This window comes from Azolla caroliniana, unplaced genomic scaffold (assembly GCF_043228905.1).
Source record: "Azolla caroliniana isolate FFs.n. ecotype wild unplaced genomic scaffold, voAzoCaro1.0.p SCAF_6, whole genome shotgun sequence".
In the NCBI taxonomy this organism is placed as follows: domain Eukaryota; kingdom Viridiplantae; phylum Streptophyta; class Polypodiopsida; order Salviniales; family Salviniaceae; genus Azolla; species Azolla caroliniana.
Window position 1 is genome coordinate 22554131 of NW_028230441.1, and position 18685 is coordinate 22572815.

The 18685-nt window shown below is 37.6% G+C and overlaps 2 protein-coding genes across 4 annotated transcripts; both read right to left on the reverse strand.

The window, feature by feature from the left end:
• Positions 1 to 502: 502 nt before the first annotated feature.
• On the reverse strand, positions 503 to 8723 carry LOC147863380 (uncharacterized). The gene is made up of 9 exons (XM_087321402.1): positions 8453 to 8723; positions 7739 to 7887; positions 3449 to 3557; positions 3108 to 3147; positions 2933 to 3022; positions 2750 to 2849; positions 2485 to 2627; positions 1781 to 1883; positions 503 to 1527 (listed from the first exon to the last, which is right to left on the reverse strand). The coding sequence occupies exons 1-9, from the start codon at positions 8673 to 8675 to the stop codon at positions 766 to 768; spliced, it is 1719 nt and encodes a 572-aa protein (XP_087177528.1). The 5' UTR covers positions 8676 to 8723; the 3' UTR covers positions 503 to 765.
• A 3601-nt stretch (positions 8724 to 12324) lies between these two features.
• Positions 12325 to 17211, reverse strand: LOC147863381 (uncharacterized). 3 transcript variants are annotated; one of them, XM_087320805.1, is made up of 2 exons: positions 17075 to 17211; positions 12325 to 16944 (listed from the first exon to the last, which is right to left on the reverse strand). In XM_087320805.1, the coding sequence occupies exon 2, from the start codon at positions 16840 to 16842 to the stop codon at positions 12781 to 12783; it is 4062 nt and encodes a 1353-aa protein (XP_087176931.1). In that variant the 5' UTR covers positions 16843 to 16944; positions 17075 to 17211; the 3' UTR covers positions 12325 to 12780. The 3 variants fall into 3 exon arrangements, with proteins under 3 accessions (XP_087176931.1, XP_087176930.1, XP_087176932.1); XM_087320804.1 differs by having other exon boundaries at positions 12325 to 16973; positions 17075 to 17203; XM_087320806.1 differs by having other exon boundaries at positions 13010 to 13172; positions 13273 to 17210.
• Between the last annotated feature and the right edge of the window lie 1474 nt (positions 17212 to 18685).

The following is an 18685-nucleotide window of genomic DNA, read 5'->3' on the forward strand; positions in this document are numbered from 1 at the left end:
ACAAAATTGCTTATCTCTGTAGGAGCTATAAATGTTTTAATCCTGCCTATTGTGATGGTCACTAATGAGCCAACAGGTTCTCGTGCACCTTTGAATGCAAGATACTCCATAGCTTTGATAGTTTGTGTAGGTCTTTCTTCACTACTACTTGCTACGATTCATGGTACAAAATGTTCGTATGTCCCATACTCTATCTGGTCCCCTTTGACCTTAGAGCCACATTTCTACATTTGCCAATCTATTTAGCGGGGTTAATTTTGATGACTTGGCATTAATTGGTACAACGTACATTTAGTTTTTGGAGCACCATAGCATTTGATAGGTGCAAGAGGATCGAGTACATAGCTAAGGGAATGATATATTATTAAAAGCATGTCCCTTGAGATTGAGTCATTTGCCATGAACCTCTCATGTCATTTTCTAAAGGTTTGACATGTGTTCCTAGGAGACACATCCATTTCATTCTCTTTTTACATGTACCTATCGATGCTAGCGACATGGGTTTCATACACCTCACAATTTAATGCCATTACAAGGGATCTATACAATTCTTTACAATTATGAAGCATCTTCCTTTCAAAAAAGGGGGAATTGAAGAAAACTCAAATGATCAATTTATGGTACAGGATGTAGTTATTGGACTAGTGTAAATAACAAGAATTTACTTCAAGAGGTGGTATGTATTGCCTTTATTATTTTGGTGCTTGGGTGCCTTACCCCACACGAACTTGACTACAACAAAACATTGAATAATAATACATAACACTACATGCAACGTAGAGGGAGATTTCCAAAACAAAACCATTTTGTCTTCCTTTTAGTCGGTACAACTTCGGACATTTCAAGCTCCGCTCGATCTACTATTTGCACTTCTTTTGGTACATCCTCTTCAACTACTTGCGGACGATTATCTGCAACTGTTAACACAGTATTCTCTTGTGAATGCTCGAGCAAAAAATCATTCTTGATTAGCTTCCGAGATCGAACTAATTCTATCATCTTGTCGAGTACATCAAGAGCTCTTTGGACATCGGGATCAATGTCTATGGTATGGTGTCTGGTTTCTTTTCCATTTGATTTTGAGTTCAAGGATAAAGTCGAGTCTTGCTCTTGTTTAAGTATGTCGACATGTGACTCGTCCACCAGTTCATTTGATTGAACAATAGGGATGTCCTTCCCAGATATGAATGTGTTTCGATTCAGTGACTCAGGTATGGAGGATTGAGAATCATCACCAATAATAGTGTCTTTGATGGCTGGGTCCGTCTCTTTTTTAAGCACGTCTATATGTGCCTCGTACATTCGTTCTTTTGCTTGAAGGATAGGGATGTCCTTATCAGAAACAACAGTGATTTGCTTTGGAGACTCAATTATTGTGGAAGGTGAATCATCACCAATAATAGTGCTTTTGATGGTTGATCTCGAATGTAGTAGCCCTGCTTCTACACGAGCGTACATTGGCTCGCTCTGTATTAGCTTTTGAAAATGCTTACTGCTTCCTTCCTCATTGGTTATGGAAATGAGAGTCTGGTGTGAATATTAATGAGCAAAAGCAAAAAAGATTAAAATCTTCGTTACTTTTGACAAATGTTTTCTTTTTACTAGGTTAACAATGTAGTGAACATTATTTGAGTAAAGATAAAAAGATTAAAAATCTAACTCACTGATGCTTGCAATGATTTTTGCATAGTTTTAGTGTAGTTAAATATTATCGAGCAATTACTGAGATTAGTGTAGGAGGAGAGAGCTACTAACGAGCTGGTTCAATGATTTGTCTTACTTTTTGATAAAGCTTGAATCCGATCCCAATGAGTTGCCTTGATATGAAATTGATAAGCCAAGGTGGCACAAAATCCATCTTGATATCAAGGTTTGCAATCGTCCTGAATGAAATAAGAGATCACATCAATAATCTCGTTCTTACATGATTATGGATAAAACAAAGAGAAATATAGATCATGGTTTAGTTTAGCTTGGAAGTACTGAGAAAACAAACTCCTAAATACCCATGTTTTACTACATTTTCCCAAAGTACTCCCTGAGTTTTGATAGTTTCCCCCATATCCTTGGTCAATCCCCAAATGTGAGAAAAGGGAGGATGAATTGAAATAGCACAAATAATTAAGGGGAAAAGGGATGAATTGACCATATAACTGCTCAAACAGTGGGGTGAGCGAAGGCATTTGGGGAGATAATAAACAGCAAAGCGCATTTCAGGGAAATAACAGAAACTTGGGGCCATTTGGCAAAAAAAATAGAAGCAATGCATCATGTTGTTTATAGTCTAAATGATGATCTACATTTGTAACAAATGCCCTAGTTAAAACCGATTGTTCTTTTCTTCTATTATAGGCTTACATGATCTACATCTCTATGACTCAATAGAGTGTCTTCAAGGAAATAGCCTCTCCTGACATACATGAAAATGTCTTAGCTAACTACTCACGCAACAAAAAGAAGATATGAGTAATAGTTAGTTATCACCTGAAATAACAACTGTCCGAAGACAATTTCTGCAACGCAAAGCCACCTGCAAGATCCATGCGGACCACATTTGGAGAGGCATTGGGAATATCAGAAGACGTAAGACCATAGATAGTCTCTTCTGAAGAGAGTGTACTAGGCACCTATATAACAATGAACAATATATCATCAACCATTTACATATGTGGGTGTATATATATACATATACACTTCTTCCATGTGAATTATAAATGCACAAAACAATGAGAATAAAAAAAATCCTTACTGATTGCAATAACACTATGATCAGATCCTCCTCAAAGACCTCTAGCTCGAAAGCATACATGATAACCTCCCTTGCCGCAAGTGGCCATGGCACTTTGACCCTATACATAGACATTATTTTTCCGTGCTAAGGAGATTTGTAAGTCCATGCTACTTTAACCTCAACAAGAGGTTCTTTTTTTACCTGATCAAAGAAAGATCTTCTCCGGCTAGGCTTCGTTTAACCCAATGTGATTCAGTAATTTTGAATGTTGGAACTGACATTTGTGGCCACCTGATGAGCTAACAGTCAATCCATTTTTAACTACTTACGTTGAAAAACTACCATCTTCCTTGCAAATATAGTGCTTCATGCTTACCAAAACTTGTAAGATGGAGCTTCCCAAGCAACGCATAATGCTACAAAATAAAACATCATTTCATTTCATTCAACGTTGGAGCATTGATTTTCCACGAATGTTACTGCGGAGTGTGAATATATCAATACTATCATTTACCAATTTCTAAATGGAAAGTGAACAAATAAAATCCTTAATTGCATAAAAAAGATCATGTAGATCAAACACTAAAAACGAGAGGTTCATACTTCATCATTTTCCATGACATTCAATTTATAAGGACATTTTTGGTACAAAACTCATGAATAGATTATAAAAGATTCACAGGAAGAGAATGTGAAAGTTTGAAAAATTGTCATTACCACTTGTAAGAGGGCTGTAGATGAGACCTTCGGCCAATAAGGTATGAAAAGGGGTGCCTTTAGGACCTTCCCGATACATGACTCGCAATTGTCCTGTATCGTGCTTCAACTGGTGATCAAAGGGGTATAAAGATATTAATAACGAGTGTGTTCACATTTTATGTAGTGGAAAACATAAGAACATGCATGCCCCTAGCTTTTTTCCAGAATTTACCCCAAGTTTCTGAAAACAGGCAGGGCATGCATAAGTGAGTTTGGTATTTTATGTAAGGAAAAAAACTCATTAAATTCCCCTCATTTTTTGGGAAGTTTATGGGATACCCCTAAAATTTTAAAAACAGTTGTACGTCATGTGATGACTCTCCTGACGGTTAAAAATTTGTGTAAGGGAAAAATATCACAGCACAGACAGAACTGCATTTCATTACCCCTACGTTTTTACAAAAACTAACAGTTTTCAAAACAGGAAGAGAACATGCATTAAGTGTTAGCGTTTTATGTTGTTAAGGAGAAATATCAAAAAGACCACTAAGGTCTTGGATATTGAAAGGAATATCATAGGTTTTAAAGACTGGCCAGAACACTCCTCTGTAGTAGCATGGAAATTACTGCTAAAGAGGAGTATTCTGTGTGAACCCTAATTCAGAGGAACCTAATTCACATGAATCCCAAAATAACTGTACTCACAATAACTGTTCATATCTTTTATGTGACTATTTAATGGTCCCAAACTTATTAATAAATCTAACACTTCTAACAGTTACTATTAATATACATTACATTATCACATGGTATCAGAGCGTTCAAAATCAGCAGCAGCAGAAACAAGAGCAAAAGAACAGCAACCAGAAACGACGACAAAAGAAGTCATCAACATCACAAACTACTCACAATAAGAAACACTAAATTCATAAACTCAAAATTTACTTCACAAATAAAAGAAAAACAATCATGGCCACAGTTGAAAACCCAGACATTGTTGCTGCTACAATACCCTCCTCCACATCAGTATCCAGATCTATCCGAATTGACAGACTAACTGGAGCCGCAAATTATCGTCCATGGCAAATACGGATGAAAATGTATTTGCGCAGATTACATCTGTGGGCATACATAGATGGAAACAAAGCCAAACCTGACAATAATGATCCAGAAATTCAAGCATGCAAGATAAGGATTTTGAAGCACAATCCGAAATCCAATTCCATGTAGCCGATTCACTTATGTATCTCATTTCAAACCAAGAAACTGTCAAAGAAATGTGGGAATGTCTAAGCGAACAATATGAAAAGACCGACACAATTCATGCCATCGCTCTATTTCGTCAACTCACAACCTTCCACATGCAAGAAGGTGATGATTTTGAAACATTTCTACAAGTCATGGCGCTCACTCCTAGAACAAGGCACCAACGCAGGCTTTGGATTCACAGATAAACAACATGTCATCATGCTATTAGCAGCACTACCATCGACCTAGCAACCTTTCATCACAACCCAATCCTATCAAACTCAACCATTGGCTGTCCTCATCAACAAAATGCGCCAAGAATATACCTTCTCCAAGCTCAGCAATGACAATCTCAACCAATCAACAATTTTGATCGCAATGGCAACCACCATTCCCAGATCAAACCAACACCACAACAACCACATAGATTCAACAAATCTATCAGGCACAATCATCAAAACAATTACAACCACCAAAATCAAAGAACATATCTTTGTAATTATGGCAACAGACCAGGTCACTAGGAGAAAGATTGTAGAACCAAGCAAAGAAACACATCCAATCATCAAAGCACCACAGCAAATGCAATTATTGCAACAGACAAGGACACTTGGAAAGAGAATGTCGAACTAAACAACGTGAAGTAGGCCAACGACCTCAACCTAGGATGGCACAACTTCAACAAAATGTCCACCATCATCAGGTGAAGAAATGTATTTATTCAATACCACTTTAACCACCACAACAGGTTTAGACCTTTCATGGTACCTAGATACTGGTGCCGCCCATCATATGACATTCACCAAAATGTACCTAACACAATACAAAGAGCTTACCACACCCCTAGATGTCCACCTTGGAGATAATAGCACCAAACAAGCCCAAGGATATGGTACCCTCACCTTTAGTCTACCCAACAATAATCATCTTCAAGTTTATAGAGTTTACTTTGTGCCATGACTCACAAAGAACCTCTTATCAGTAACTCAAGCAACAGAATGCAGCTACACACTCACCTTCAAAGGTAATTCTTGTCTCTTCCAATCTCAACTCTCAAATGGCACATCATATACAATTCCTTGTTTCAAAACACAAAACCTATACCCAATTCCCATTACAGCCATCAAAATATCAAATGCCTCTCATCAAATCCATGACACTGGAATTCAAAACACCCTCAAATGGCATCTTTGTTAGGTCACCCACATCTTCAAGCCCTTCATAAGATCCGAACACACAACATCGTCGATAGAATAATAGGTCCTTTAACCCAACTATCCTTTTGTGAAGGCTGCCTCTTCAGAAAAATGACCTCCACTTAATATCCTTGTTCAACCCAATACACAACAAATCCCCTCCAAATAATCCACACTGATCTACGTGGACCAATGCTGACACCCTCCCTCACCGGAGCTCTTTACTTTCACATTTATCGATGACTACACACACTACACCATCATCACTTTCCTCAAAAAGAAATCTAACGCCCTATCCCATTTCTTATCCTACAGAAATCTTGTTGAAAACCAATTAAATAAAAAAATCAAAATCCTACGAAGTGATAATGGAGGCGAATTTACTTCGAAAGAATTCGATAGCATACTACAATCACAAGGAATCCTTATTAGACAACCATACCACATCATCCTCAACAAAACGAAAAAGCTGAGAGAAAGAATAGAACACTCATGGATGTTGCTCGATCAAAATGCTAAAAACTGCAAACCTCCTAAACTCCTTTTGGGAAGAACCCGTCCCGTGGCAACAGCCTGTTATTTACAAAATAGGTTGCCTACGACAACACTCAGTTCTCAAACACCATCCGAAAAATGGTCAGGTATCAAACCCGATCTCTCTTACCTAAAGATCTTTGGCAGTATAGCATACTCATATGTGCCCAATCCGGCCATAAATAAACAAGAAGATCATGCAACCAAACAAATTTTTATTGGCTAGGGTGACCATTTCGGTAAGAAAGGATATCGGCTTTACAATTCAATCACATGTAAGTTTCAATTTAGTAGAAATTGCATCTTTGATGAAACTTCTATCTTGTCACCACCATCCCGAGCCACTTCTCATGAACCACCTAATCATAACTCAGAAAACCTAACCCTTGATGAATATGAATCTTTAGATGATACATTAGACATAATAAGTCACATAGCTAATACTAATAACAAACAACCCACACCACATTTACCTCCTCTACAGCCCTTTCAAGAACCTACTCCAATGCTTACTCTTGAAATACCCATCCCCTCACAACTTTCGTCCAAACCCATTCCAACTCACACACCACCAAGCTCCTCAATACAAAGCTATCAAAGTTCTCCACCCAAACCCAAATCCGTTCAACACACTTCAGCAAGGTGAAAGACCAAAACATACACATCCCTTCCACCACATCCAATACTATCTTTAAACACCATACCCATGAAAGCCTGTACCAAACCCACTGCCCACAACTTCAATGTTTTCTTAACCCCACAATTCAACTCAAGTAGGCCTCTCCTCAACAACAATGCTTGTAACAAAATCCAAAATGTCACTGCAACATTAAAACGTCCGGAAGCAGAACAGTGGTGGGCGGCTATGGAATCAGAAATCAAGTCAATAAATGAAAAAGGTACATGGATTTTAGTACTTCGTCCAGAGGATCGTCAAGTCATCACAAAAGGTTGCTGATTTTCTCACAAAAGCAGTACCAAAACCCAAATTTGAATTTTGTTGCAAAGCTATAGCTTATAATTCTATCAAAAGATAGGGTGCATGTGGACCCCAATTCACACGAATCCCAAAATAATTGTACTCACAATAACCATTAATATCTTGTATGTGACTATTTAATAGTCCCAAACTTATTAATAGAACAAACGATTCTAACAGTTACTATTAATACACATTACATTATCACATTCTGTTACTTCTTTTAGAAATTTTGGTGCTGTATCATAAAGGGGGGTATTCTGGTAACTTTTTAAAAACTTAGGGCAATCTTGATGTTTTGCACTAAAATTTGATGTTCGATCATAATTTCAAAATATTTCAGCTCCTAACCTTCCATCCTTCAGTGGAAGACTCATCATCATGATCCTTTGCAATGACCAGATTATGATTCTCGTCTCCAGAAGCGCTCCTCAGTAGCTGGAGAAATTCCCACATAGCTACACATCGACTCTTTTCCGTCTCATTGATGTCAAGGTTCTCTGAGTTCATTAAAATACCAATTTCACAAACGATGACTCAATGATTGAAACCCTAACCGTTATCCAACAATCACTTTACCAAGTCATGGTCAAGAAAAGAACATTTTTATTGAATCAAACAAATAATGGATAATGAGCTTATAATGAAAGCCTGACCCTAACCCTAATCATAATCAAACAAATTCTCCAATTTATGGTAAAAAAATAAAACGAACGTTACTCAAATATAAACAGTTTACAGATAGCGATGCGAGGATGAAATCCATGGTTAAGGAAACGACATTTTTATCAAATAGAATCAGTTAGAAAACGATGACTCTAACCTTAATCCAGAAAGCACGCCCTAATTCATGGTCAAGAAAAAGGGCATTACTCAAACAGAATAAATGACCAAGCCATGATTTATTCCGGGATGAAATCCAAACCCTAAACATGATACAAAATGATTCACCAATACACGATAAAGAAAACGACCATAATGAATAGCTGAACCATCGGAGAAGAAGAAGAAGAAGAAAAGCCGAGGCATTGAAACGGAGAAGGAAAAGAGAATTGTCGTCTTTACCATTAGTCTTGATGTGAGGAGAGGGTGTCGATGATGACGATAAAGGGGGAGATAGTGGTGATGATGAAGAGGAGGAGGAGGAGGAGGAGGAGGAGGAGGAAGAAGAAGAAGAAGAAGAAGAAGACAGCTGTTGGCTGACCAAACGAAAGACAGAGTCTTTGTCAGAGAGCAATGGAGAGCTCAGAGTTGCCTCGAGGCGGACTCTACCTTCATTGACAGACATTGGAAGGAAGGAAGAAGAAAACAGGGGAAAAAGAAAGGAAGGAAGGAAGGAAGGAAGGAGGAACAGGGGAAAAAAACAGGAAGAAAGAAAGCAATTGGTACATATATACATGTAATGTAACATACATATAGACCACTTCTTTTACAAAAAAAACAAAAGATTTCCAAAGACAATCAATCTTCTTCTTCTTCTTCTTCTTCATGGTCGTTAGAAACCATGTGCCATGTGGGTCTCAGCACTTCTTTTACAAAAAAAACAAAAGATTTCCAAAGACAATCAATCTTCTTCTTCTTCTTCTTCTTCATGGTCGTTAGAAACCATGTGCCATGTGGGTCTCAGAGTCAGAGTCAAGTCGAGTCGAGTCGGGCTAGAATCCAGCCCGCCTAGTCCGGACTCTCGCTCCATCCTACTCTCCGACTTCGAACTCCGACTCAATCCTTTCCTGTTCGACCTCTCCCGTCGCTCCTTTCCTTCTGCTCGTCATTCGAATTCGCCTGCCCCCCCCCCCCCCCCCCCCCCGCTTTGTCTCGTGCCACACCTCTCGGTAAAAAGCTGAAACAAGTTGACCGTCTCTTCTTATGATTTGGGATCGAATTCGTCCCGATCGAATTCGTCCCGATCGATCGATCGATCGATCGTGCACATACAGTGCTTATGCAGAAAGAAGAAACATTGTATTAGCGTTCGGTTGGTTAACATTGGCCTCAAAACCCATGTATTTCGCTCTTTGGCTAGAGGACCCTAGGAATGTAGGGGTTTCAACTCATAATGTTCTTCTCTTTAACGAACAACATTTCTAGTTTTGATACCTCCCTCCCTCTTTCTCTTTCTCTTTCTCTTTCCCTCTCTTTATAAAACCATAAGTTTGATAGAACCCAAGCTCAATCAACACCGTGAGCTAGGCCCTATCTCATAGATCACAATAGGGTTCTCATGGACGTTAATAAAGATCTCTCTCTCTCTCTCTCTCTCATGGACATTAATATATATAGGGGGCACCATTTTAAGATGTGATATCTTCTTTAGTCTTACAGGTCAAAGGATTTTAATATATATTATTATATTATACATAGGCACACACACATATATAGAGGACATAATCCAATGTGCAAGCTATATCAACCATGTATCCTTTGTTCCATTTTTGCTTGAAACCATCTTTACATTCATGTTGAATTTGCACACTGTATATTAATGCTATCTTCTTTGAATGTCTTTAGTTTTTGTGCAAAAATTTATGGTATGATAATGCTTTCCACCAATAATTGTTGGTGTTTATTTCATATTCATTATTGATTTAATTGTGCCCTCGTGAAAGTAATGGGTGTGAATCATGATGCAGCATGCGAGCCTTCACCTCTTGTTTATTATTGATTCAAATGTTTCCTCGAGGGAGAAATTGGTGTGAGTTTTGCGATATACCTCGTCTCCTAGACCCCCTTGAAATAAGAGTTCGTCAACAAAACAACAACAATTTTTAGCTCAATGTTGTCACACTAATGATGGCTCATTGCCCTTCATGATTATGAAGTATTTATGATGGATTTTAAGAGTTGCTCATAATGTGATAACCTATTCAATAGACTTGGTTCATGATTGATAGGTACATGGATCAAAACCTAATTGAGGAATTTCATGGGCTTCACTTATACATTGCCTAGATACACACACCATACAACCTTTTTATCACTCTCAATAGGTAGTTATATGTGCATACTATATTAATAATGCCAATTGTATGTCACATACTATATTTATTTATGTAGATGTGCGTTGTGTGCTGTATTTTATATAAACCACATGTGTTAGCTTTTATGATAACCTTTTTAGACAACACTACCGTTCTGATTAAGATGTTTCTTAAGCGTTTGTCAAAGTAACACAAATCTAAGGAGAATTGTTTATGCTTCAACTCTTATAAAAACATATCATAATGCATCACCATTGAGAATTTCATTATAATGTCTTCTTCACTACTGAATTATATGTATAGTTTTCAACTATTTCATATGTGTGTGTGTGTGAATATATCGATAAATAGACATTTATGTCTCTTTCACCTTTAAGCATCTTACGACTCACAATAACCATAAAACGAATTGTATGTATCTTCCTTTGCATTTCGAAAACCCTCGTACCAAGGCAATAACTATATAGGTAGGTGTGTGCTAATAAATGATCTCTCATACTTCAATCCTCTTTTCTTTATGCATGGGTGCTCGAATTTAACCAAACAATCCAAAATGCACCTAACGTTTTTGTCCTCACCACATGTCCATTGGGTTGTGCATACTTGCACCTAAAAAATTTGTCCTTTTCTTACTGCTTGAACTACCATTTGATTTTATTCTTTTTTTGTGCTTACTCTTTGAATCTAAACTTTACCCATATTCTTCACTTCACACAAGAATCCTTCACACTACATGGCATCATGACATACATCGGCATTGACACACTAATTCAAGTGGAAAAGGAAACTTGGGTTTCCAAGGTGGAGGAAACCATCAAAACAAACTAGAATGTTGGTATTGTGACAAATCTGGTCACATTTAACGAATTTTCTAAAGAAGTGTGATTTTGCAAATGACCAACAACTCTAACAACCATGATTATGGTAATATGCTTATAGTGACTCATAAAATAAATTCTATGTGCTCCATGATCAGCTTGTTCAACTCAACAAACACAAAGCTCACATGACGCAGCATGCATCTACTCAATGAGTTGCTTGTTCAACATGAGAAATGCATAAATGTACTCGTTGATTCACGTAATAGGTGTGATACGCATATGCTCGATGATTCACTTGCTCGACATGACACCGAGCTGTATCAACACAACCCGATCGATAACCTACTCAAGGGCCAACTCGATTAGACAATTATCGATGGCTTGCTTAGATAGTTTTCTTTATTGTCTAACATTATGTCAAGTATATGTCTATGCATCCTCTTGTTTCCTATCTGGGAGATGCCTTAGCATTACATGCCACCTTTAATTTTGTTGTACAAATAAAATTAGACAGAACATTATATGAGGGGTCATTTCTCGCAACAGAATGTTCTATAAAATTTCACGACAAATAGTTGTGCGAACAATGGTGCTAGATAGTTAACAATATAGAATAAAGATGTTATAATTATGAATATTTGTTAGCCAAAAAAAAATACAAATTTGTTATTTTGGCACTTATTGCTAAGCTTTTAGTTGAGCTGTTTTCGCATGAATACGAGCCATGTCTTGCAATGCATGGTCATATAATAGATAAAACATTTGCCTAACTGTGAGAAAAACAGTAAGGCTTTATTCACATCTATCCTCACAAAATCTGGTTAGATTTGGTTGAATTTTGCTTTGTGACATGCATCCATGGCCAAAATGTTCGTGAGTTTCATACTACTACATTCTGCATTCAACACATGCATTCACCTAGCATCATTTAAGGAATGACGGTTTATTTCTTGCAAAATAAAAATGGCAAACGAATGGTTAATATAACCTTACCACAATTTTAGATCAGAATTAGATACACCTACCTCTGTAACAGATTAGCCAAATTAGTACTGAAACCACCACAGACAAATTAGTCAGTACAATAAATGGGTCATTAAATCAATCATGAACGTCATAACTCAGCACGCCCAAGGAAAAGTAATATGGTTCCATTCATTAAAACGCGTAAAATGGTATTAGTAGACAAAAATAAGCTTGGTGATTCCTATCACCAGATAGTCAGAGTGAAGGATTCTAACATACTAACTGAAGTAGGCTAATTCGACATTGTTATATTTGGGAGATACTGAAGACAACAATGCATTATCCAAATGCCTAATGTATCTATACATGGAAGTTAAGGGTACAAAAATCTTGTAAGAACACTCTCCGACCAGAGGCTTGCACGAATTAGCCACTACTGAAAAGGAAACAGTTCACCATAAGAGGGATGGGATAGCTAGTTGTTAATAAACGTGTAGATGTAAAACTGGCCATTGAATATTGTATTTTTCTCTATCATGGTGGGGTTAGGAATTGAACTCTAGAACTAAGACTTACAAGGCAAACTCTCAAACCACGAGACCAACTCTAGAACCTGAGCTGCTTAGTCTCAGGCTGTGTCCGAAGAGAGAGGTGGTGTTCCGACTATAACACTCACTTTCCGTAGAAGCGTCATCATTTGATCTTGTATGTTCCCACCATCATCATCATTAATACTTCTTTTTTCCTGATTGATATTATCTTGTGAAGAACATACATGCTTGGAAGAAGAAGAATCCCCTTTTGCCTCCTTAGATGCAAGTGACATCAGTTCACTGTTCACATCTTTCTCTTCACTTGAAGAAGGCATACCATTTTTTTCGGGAAATGCTTTCTTATCGTAAAGCTGCACCGAGGAGATCTTTGATTCACATGTAGATGGTGCAGCTGGCCTTCTAGTGTACTTTATCATGCTATTCTCAAAGCGTTTAAAAGATTCTATTGGGTTTTCTTCACTGAGATCTGATTCAAAACCGTGTTCATCATGAGAGGCAAGCTTAAGGTTCCTCCTACCTTTCTTTTCCACATCCTTTTGCACAATTTCAGATTTTCTTTTGCATACCTTCAAGGCAAGCTCTCGAACACCGGACCTTGGGCTTTTATGCAGCACAGCATCACGGGCAGCTTTTTTTATAGACATTACTTTAACATCAGCCTTATGCCCTTGCTTCGAACGTTTGATAACTTTTCCTGGTTTTTCATCTGACACTGCTATAGCATCCTTGGAATACCCATTGCTCTTCTTAAATGCTATGTTGCGAAACTTAAGAAGAGATTGTATGATCTTATCTTCATGAGCATTCATGCCAGAATAGTTCAGTGGATCCATGGCTGAGAGACTTAGACCTTCATAAAGTTGGGAAAGACTCATATCATCAGGAAGAGTTTTGAAAGATGTCTGTTTTTTTGGTATTGATTGCATTTTTTTGTTTGATTTCTCCAAGCATTTCCCAAGTGGAAGAGCCCCTGTAAGCTCACTCGCAACCTTTCTCATACTGTCACCAAACTTTAAATATTTGTTAGATTTGCTTTTGGAATCTCCTTTTGTAGCTGTATTTGCAACCTTGCAATTTGCCTCTTGTGTTGATTTTGCAGCCTTAAATAGCTTTTTTGTACCATCGTTTTCTTCTATCTCCATGAAATCAGACTCTTTTGCTACCTCCCCTGTTCTCATCTCAAACTCTCCCAGAGAAGCCGGAGGCTTGGTGTTCTTTAACTTCTTTTTGCATTTAACAATTTCATGCAAAGCCACTGAGTTCTCATCCTTATTTCTTCGTTTTTTCGTTGAAACTTCAAGATTCATTCTTTTTAACCCTTTCTTAGCTTTACATTCCTCCAAAACAGAGCTTGTTTTATCCCCACCAAAGCCAACACAATCTCCAACAAGATACCCACTTTCAACATCAGTCAATGTCTCTGCATCATCAGTTTTATTTTGAACTACCTGTTTTCGCCTTCCTGGTGTTGCTTCTCTATCCTTATGCTGGAGCTTCTTTGCTTCTTTACATTCATCTGCAGCAAAATCTAATGAAGAAAATATTCTCTTTCCATGACTTGATAAAGAATTCTCCACTTTGTTTTCATCAATTTTATGTTTAGAGGCCACCATGTAAGCTCGCAAACCATAGGCATGACCTCGCAATTCTGACATATCTAAAGTACAATTCCAAGCATCAAAGGGAGAGCAAGCCAAATCTTTCAAGAACTTCAATGTCCTATCTGGATTGAACTTATTTACACTTGACAAAACATCTCTATGATTTTGAATTATTGTGCCTTTCTGAATGCCGGCTTTTTCATCTAGGAATGTGCTTCTACTGTATAGCATCCCATTGTAGTTCTTTAGTTTGCAGACTAACCCTAATTCTGAACGTTGACAAACTTCCTCAAGTGCTTCATCCACGGCTTTACGAAAGCTCTTCATTGTTTTCTTCACTTTTGCTTTGAAATGTGACTGGAATGCCATCATTTCTGACTCCTGCACCCATGCAAAGGTACAATCACCAAAAAATGCTACCAGAAATTTTCCTGTTTTTCGTGATTTCATTGCAGAGTTAGATGCATCTTCAGGATCAAAAATTTGTGCTGGCCACCAAGGATGGGACCTCACTTTGGCCCATACTAAATCACCAAATTCAAAATCCTTATTCTCATTGTAAGATTCTGCCACCCCTCTGACAGAGTTGTCTACTAACTCTTGAGCTTCCATGGATAACTGTTCATGTGCACTTTCCTCATCAACATTACGTTCACACCTTTGTTCAGATTCGATAGCATATTGATTAGCCTCACCTTTTGTTTCTTCTTTCTCTAATGGGTGATTATCAACGGTGGGCTCATTAGAAATAATCTCAGATCCTTTGTGCCTGCCCTCATTAGAAATCATCTCAGATGCATTATGGGAGAGAGACTCTTCTATTCTAGAGTACATGTCTATATTCACTTCCTGGCTTACTAAGCCCTTTGCATTGGAACCTTCAACAACATTACCACTTTCTGAAATTGACAATTCGTGCATATGCACATCCATCACCTCTTTGTTGAATTCAGACGGAAACGCAGCTTTTTCTTTGTGGAATTCAATTTCTTCCAATTGCTTAGAGTTGCAACATAGAGTATCATTTTCTAGTTCAAACTTTCTTAAAGGATGTTCATCAATCCTTAGGCCAGAGTTGTCACCAGTTAAATTATGCTGAATTTCCTCTTGCATAGTGGTAGTTTGAATTTCCATTATTGCATCCTTGTTTGTATTTGTGACGATGTTTTCTACTGATACATCACCTGTAGATAAGCTTGCAGATTGCAAGGCCTGGACCACATTTTCTGCTCGAACAAATTCATCATGTTCTGTTTCCCCTGATTTTTCTTCGTCAATCAATGATTTTGTATCAATTAAATGCATATCGTCTTCCTCAGCTGCATTTGATATGATTCCAGATGCTTCATTTGTATGCATCCTCTCCATGTCCTTTCTTATCTCAGTTTCCCCTGAAAGCTCTTCGTCAATCATTGAGTTTGCGGCTATTAAATTGAAATCTTCCTCAGCTACATCCTCTGATTCCTGAAGCATGATGGAAGAATTAGATGCAGAGACCCCCTGAAGGCTCCTGACATCAGTCGTCTCAACAGCCTGAAAATTCTCTATTTCCTCTCTTGTGAATGTAGAAAAATAATTTTGTTTATGTATATCAATTTGGGTATCCATTAATTCTCCCACGTACTCTGTTTCTATCATATGGGATACTGAAGTTCCAACGTTTTGTTTGTTTCCTATATCTTCTTGTGTACTATCCCTTGTACATATAGCTAGCTTCGTTTGTGTTTTTTTATCAAACTGGGTAGCTATTGATTCTTTGAACTCTGTTTCTATCACAGTTTGGTTTAACGCTTTCTCAACTTCCATATCCTTTTCTGATCTATCTTCTCTTGCATATGTGACTGGGTCCACTTGTTTATCAATATCAGACTGTGATTCTACAGCACGCCCTGTTTCTACCATGGTTGTGGCTAAAACTTTTTCACCTTCCACATCCTCTACTGTTCTATCTTCTCTTGTGCATGGAACGGTTTCTTCTTGTTTATTTATATCATAGTGCATAGCCATCAATTCTCCAATATTGTCTGTTTCTACCATGCATACTGCTTCTTCTTTGCTCATATTAAACTGGGTCTCCACCAATTCCCCCACATACTCTGTTTCTACCAATTCTCTTTTTGAACCTTTCTCACCTTCCCTGGCCATGGCCTCCTCTGCTCTATTTTCTACCATTTTGATATCATCAACAAGCTGAGAAATGTATAAAGGGTCATCTGCAATGGAGCTTTTCTTGAGAATACCAATAACATCTTGTGAGAATCTGGCATTAACTGAATCCTCTGCTTCACTTTTCCCTTCTTCATCTTTGGTTTTATTCTCATGGATCCTTGAGGACAATGATACTGTATTTTTCTTCACTAAATCATCTTTAATTCCATTATCCTCAGTTGTTGAAGTCAATAACACTACACTTCTCTTCATTGGGTCACCATTCATTCCATCATCAGTACTTGTTGAGGGCAATACTACTGTTTCTTTCTTCACTGCGTCATCTACTGAAGTAATAATTTCCTCTGAATCCACTGACGATGCCATTTTCTGCTACTGTAGAATTCTACTTCCAGAATTCCAAGGCTTCTATACCCAAATACAAAACTTTAAACCATTTCTGTGCATAGACCCATGAAACCCTAATTCCTGCGAGCAAGGAAAATTGGGCAAAAGATCTGTGTGGGTACCAAGAAACACGTGTACTGAGACATACAGTGAATTGCTTGCAAGAACAAATTTTGCCAAAACATATTGGAAAGAGAATCTTTCAACTTACCTTTGGAGGGGAATGAAAATTTAGAAGCCCACAGAAGCAGGTTCTGCACCAAGAAGCTCGCTTGCTAGTATGTAGTTTATCTGTGTGTGTGTGTGTGTGTGTGTGTGTGTGTGAGAGAGAGAGAGAGAGAGAGAGAGAGAGAGAGAGAGAGAAGAGAGAGTGAGTGAGGAACAGAGCATTAAATTTAGCACTGAGAACAAATACAGGGTAATGGCTATGGCTTCTCAGAAGCTTCACTTATTTATTTTATGAGTTTTTTCTGTACATCTAAAATGCATGACACAACCATATGTATCATGTATGTATAATGTATGTATGTATTTATTTATTTAAGTAAACTCAAAGGCACAACTTAATTACATACTTTTTAGAATCCCTAAGGTTGTTGGTTCGAATCGAGAGTCTCCGCAGACTACTCTGATTCTAATTCATTTCCCATTGATGCCGATTCTTGACACATGAAGAAAATTGATGCAAGATAATAACTAGTCTAATTCTAATCCGTTTCCCATTGATGCAAATTACTCTTGAGTCTTGACACATGAAGAAATTGATGCAAGATAATAAGTTTAGGTTTGTTCGTCTCCATATGTGCATCGATTTTCAAGAGCTTGTTTTCTTTTGTTATGGGCAACATGGTCAAAAGTTTGGTTCGCGATTCGTTATCTTGGTCCTAGCTAACTAACACAACAAACATTGGAGCCTTTTGGGACATGCAACAATAATCCATGAGCTTGATTGATATCTAGGTAAGAGTCCCTTGTCACTATATCGACAGTGAACGTCTAGGCCAGACCTTGAATTCCTTGATTGTTAGGCTTTCCTTTTCTATTGTAATGTCAATATAATGATCTTAATGGCTTGAAATCCATTAGTTTTCTCCTGATTCATGAAACCACACTCCATTTTGAGGGCTCATCGAAAATTTCTCATGTTTTTTTTCTGTTGAACCACACATGTGATTATATTTATGTAATCCGAGGAGGACCCGACAAGGAAATACTTTCCTAAAAGATTTGAGCGAACAATGTCATCACATGACCCATTATCTATCCCTTAATGCTCACGCTCCTTGCATATTTGGTTTACATTCAAGCTGACATAGAAAGAATTATCGTCATGAGATGATAGGCATAGCTTTCTGAACTAATGTGTGTAGCTTCATATGGGGATTCAAAGGAATGACATCCATAATCATTTCTTAATTGCTTATACTAAAACTCTACCATCCACTTATGCTATTTTTCTTTATGATTTTTTGGGAATGTGCCCCTATGAAATTGTCATCAAGTCAAAATTAAGAGATTGAGGATATTTGTTGATTTGATTTTAAGGGTTCTCTAAGGAAGCCGGTAGGTCATGGTGTCTAATGCATGAGTGTGTACTTAAGGAGAAATCGATATTAATATCCATGGGTATGAAATGTGAATCTTGACTTTGGTGTTGAGTGTAAACATATACCATAGTGTATATGTTATGTCCATACTCAAACACGCCTTGTACTTGAAAACTTATGCTCAACTATTTTCACATAGTTCCATATGTTCATCATCAACTCATTTAGGACTATTTATTTCCTTCTCTTTCACACTTAATACATTCAGAAATAAA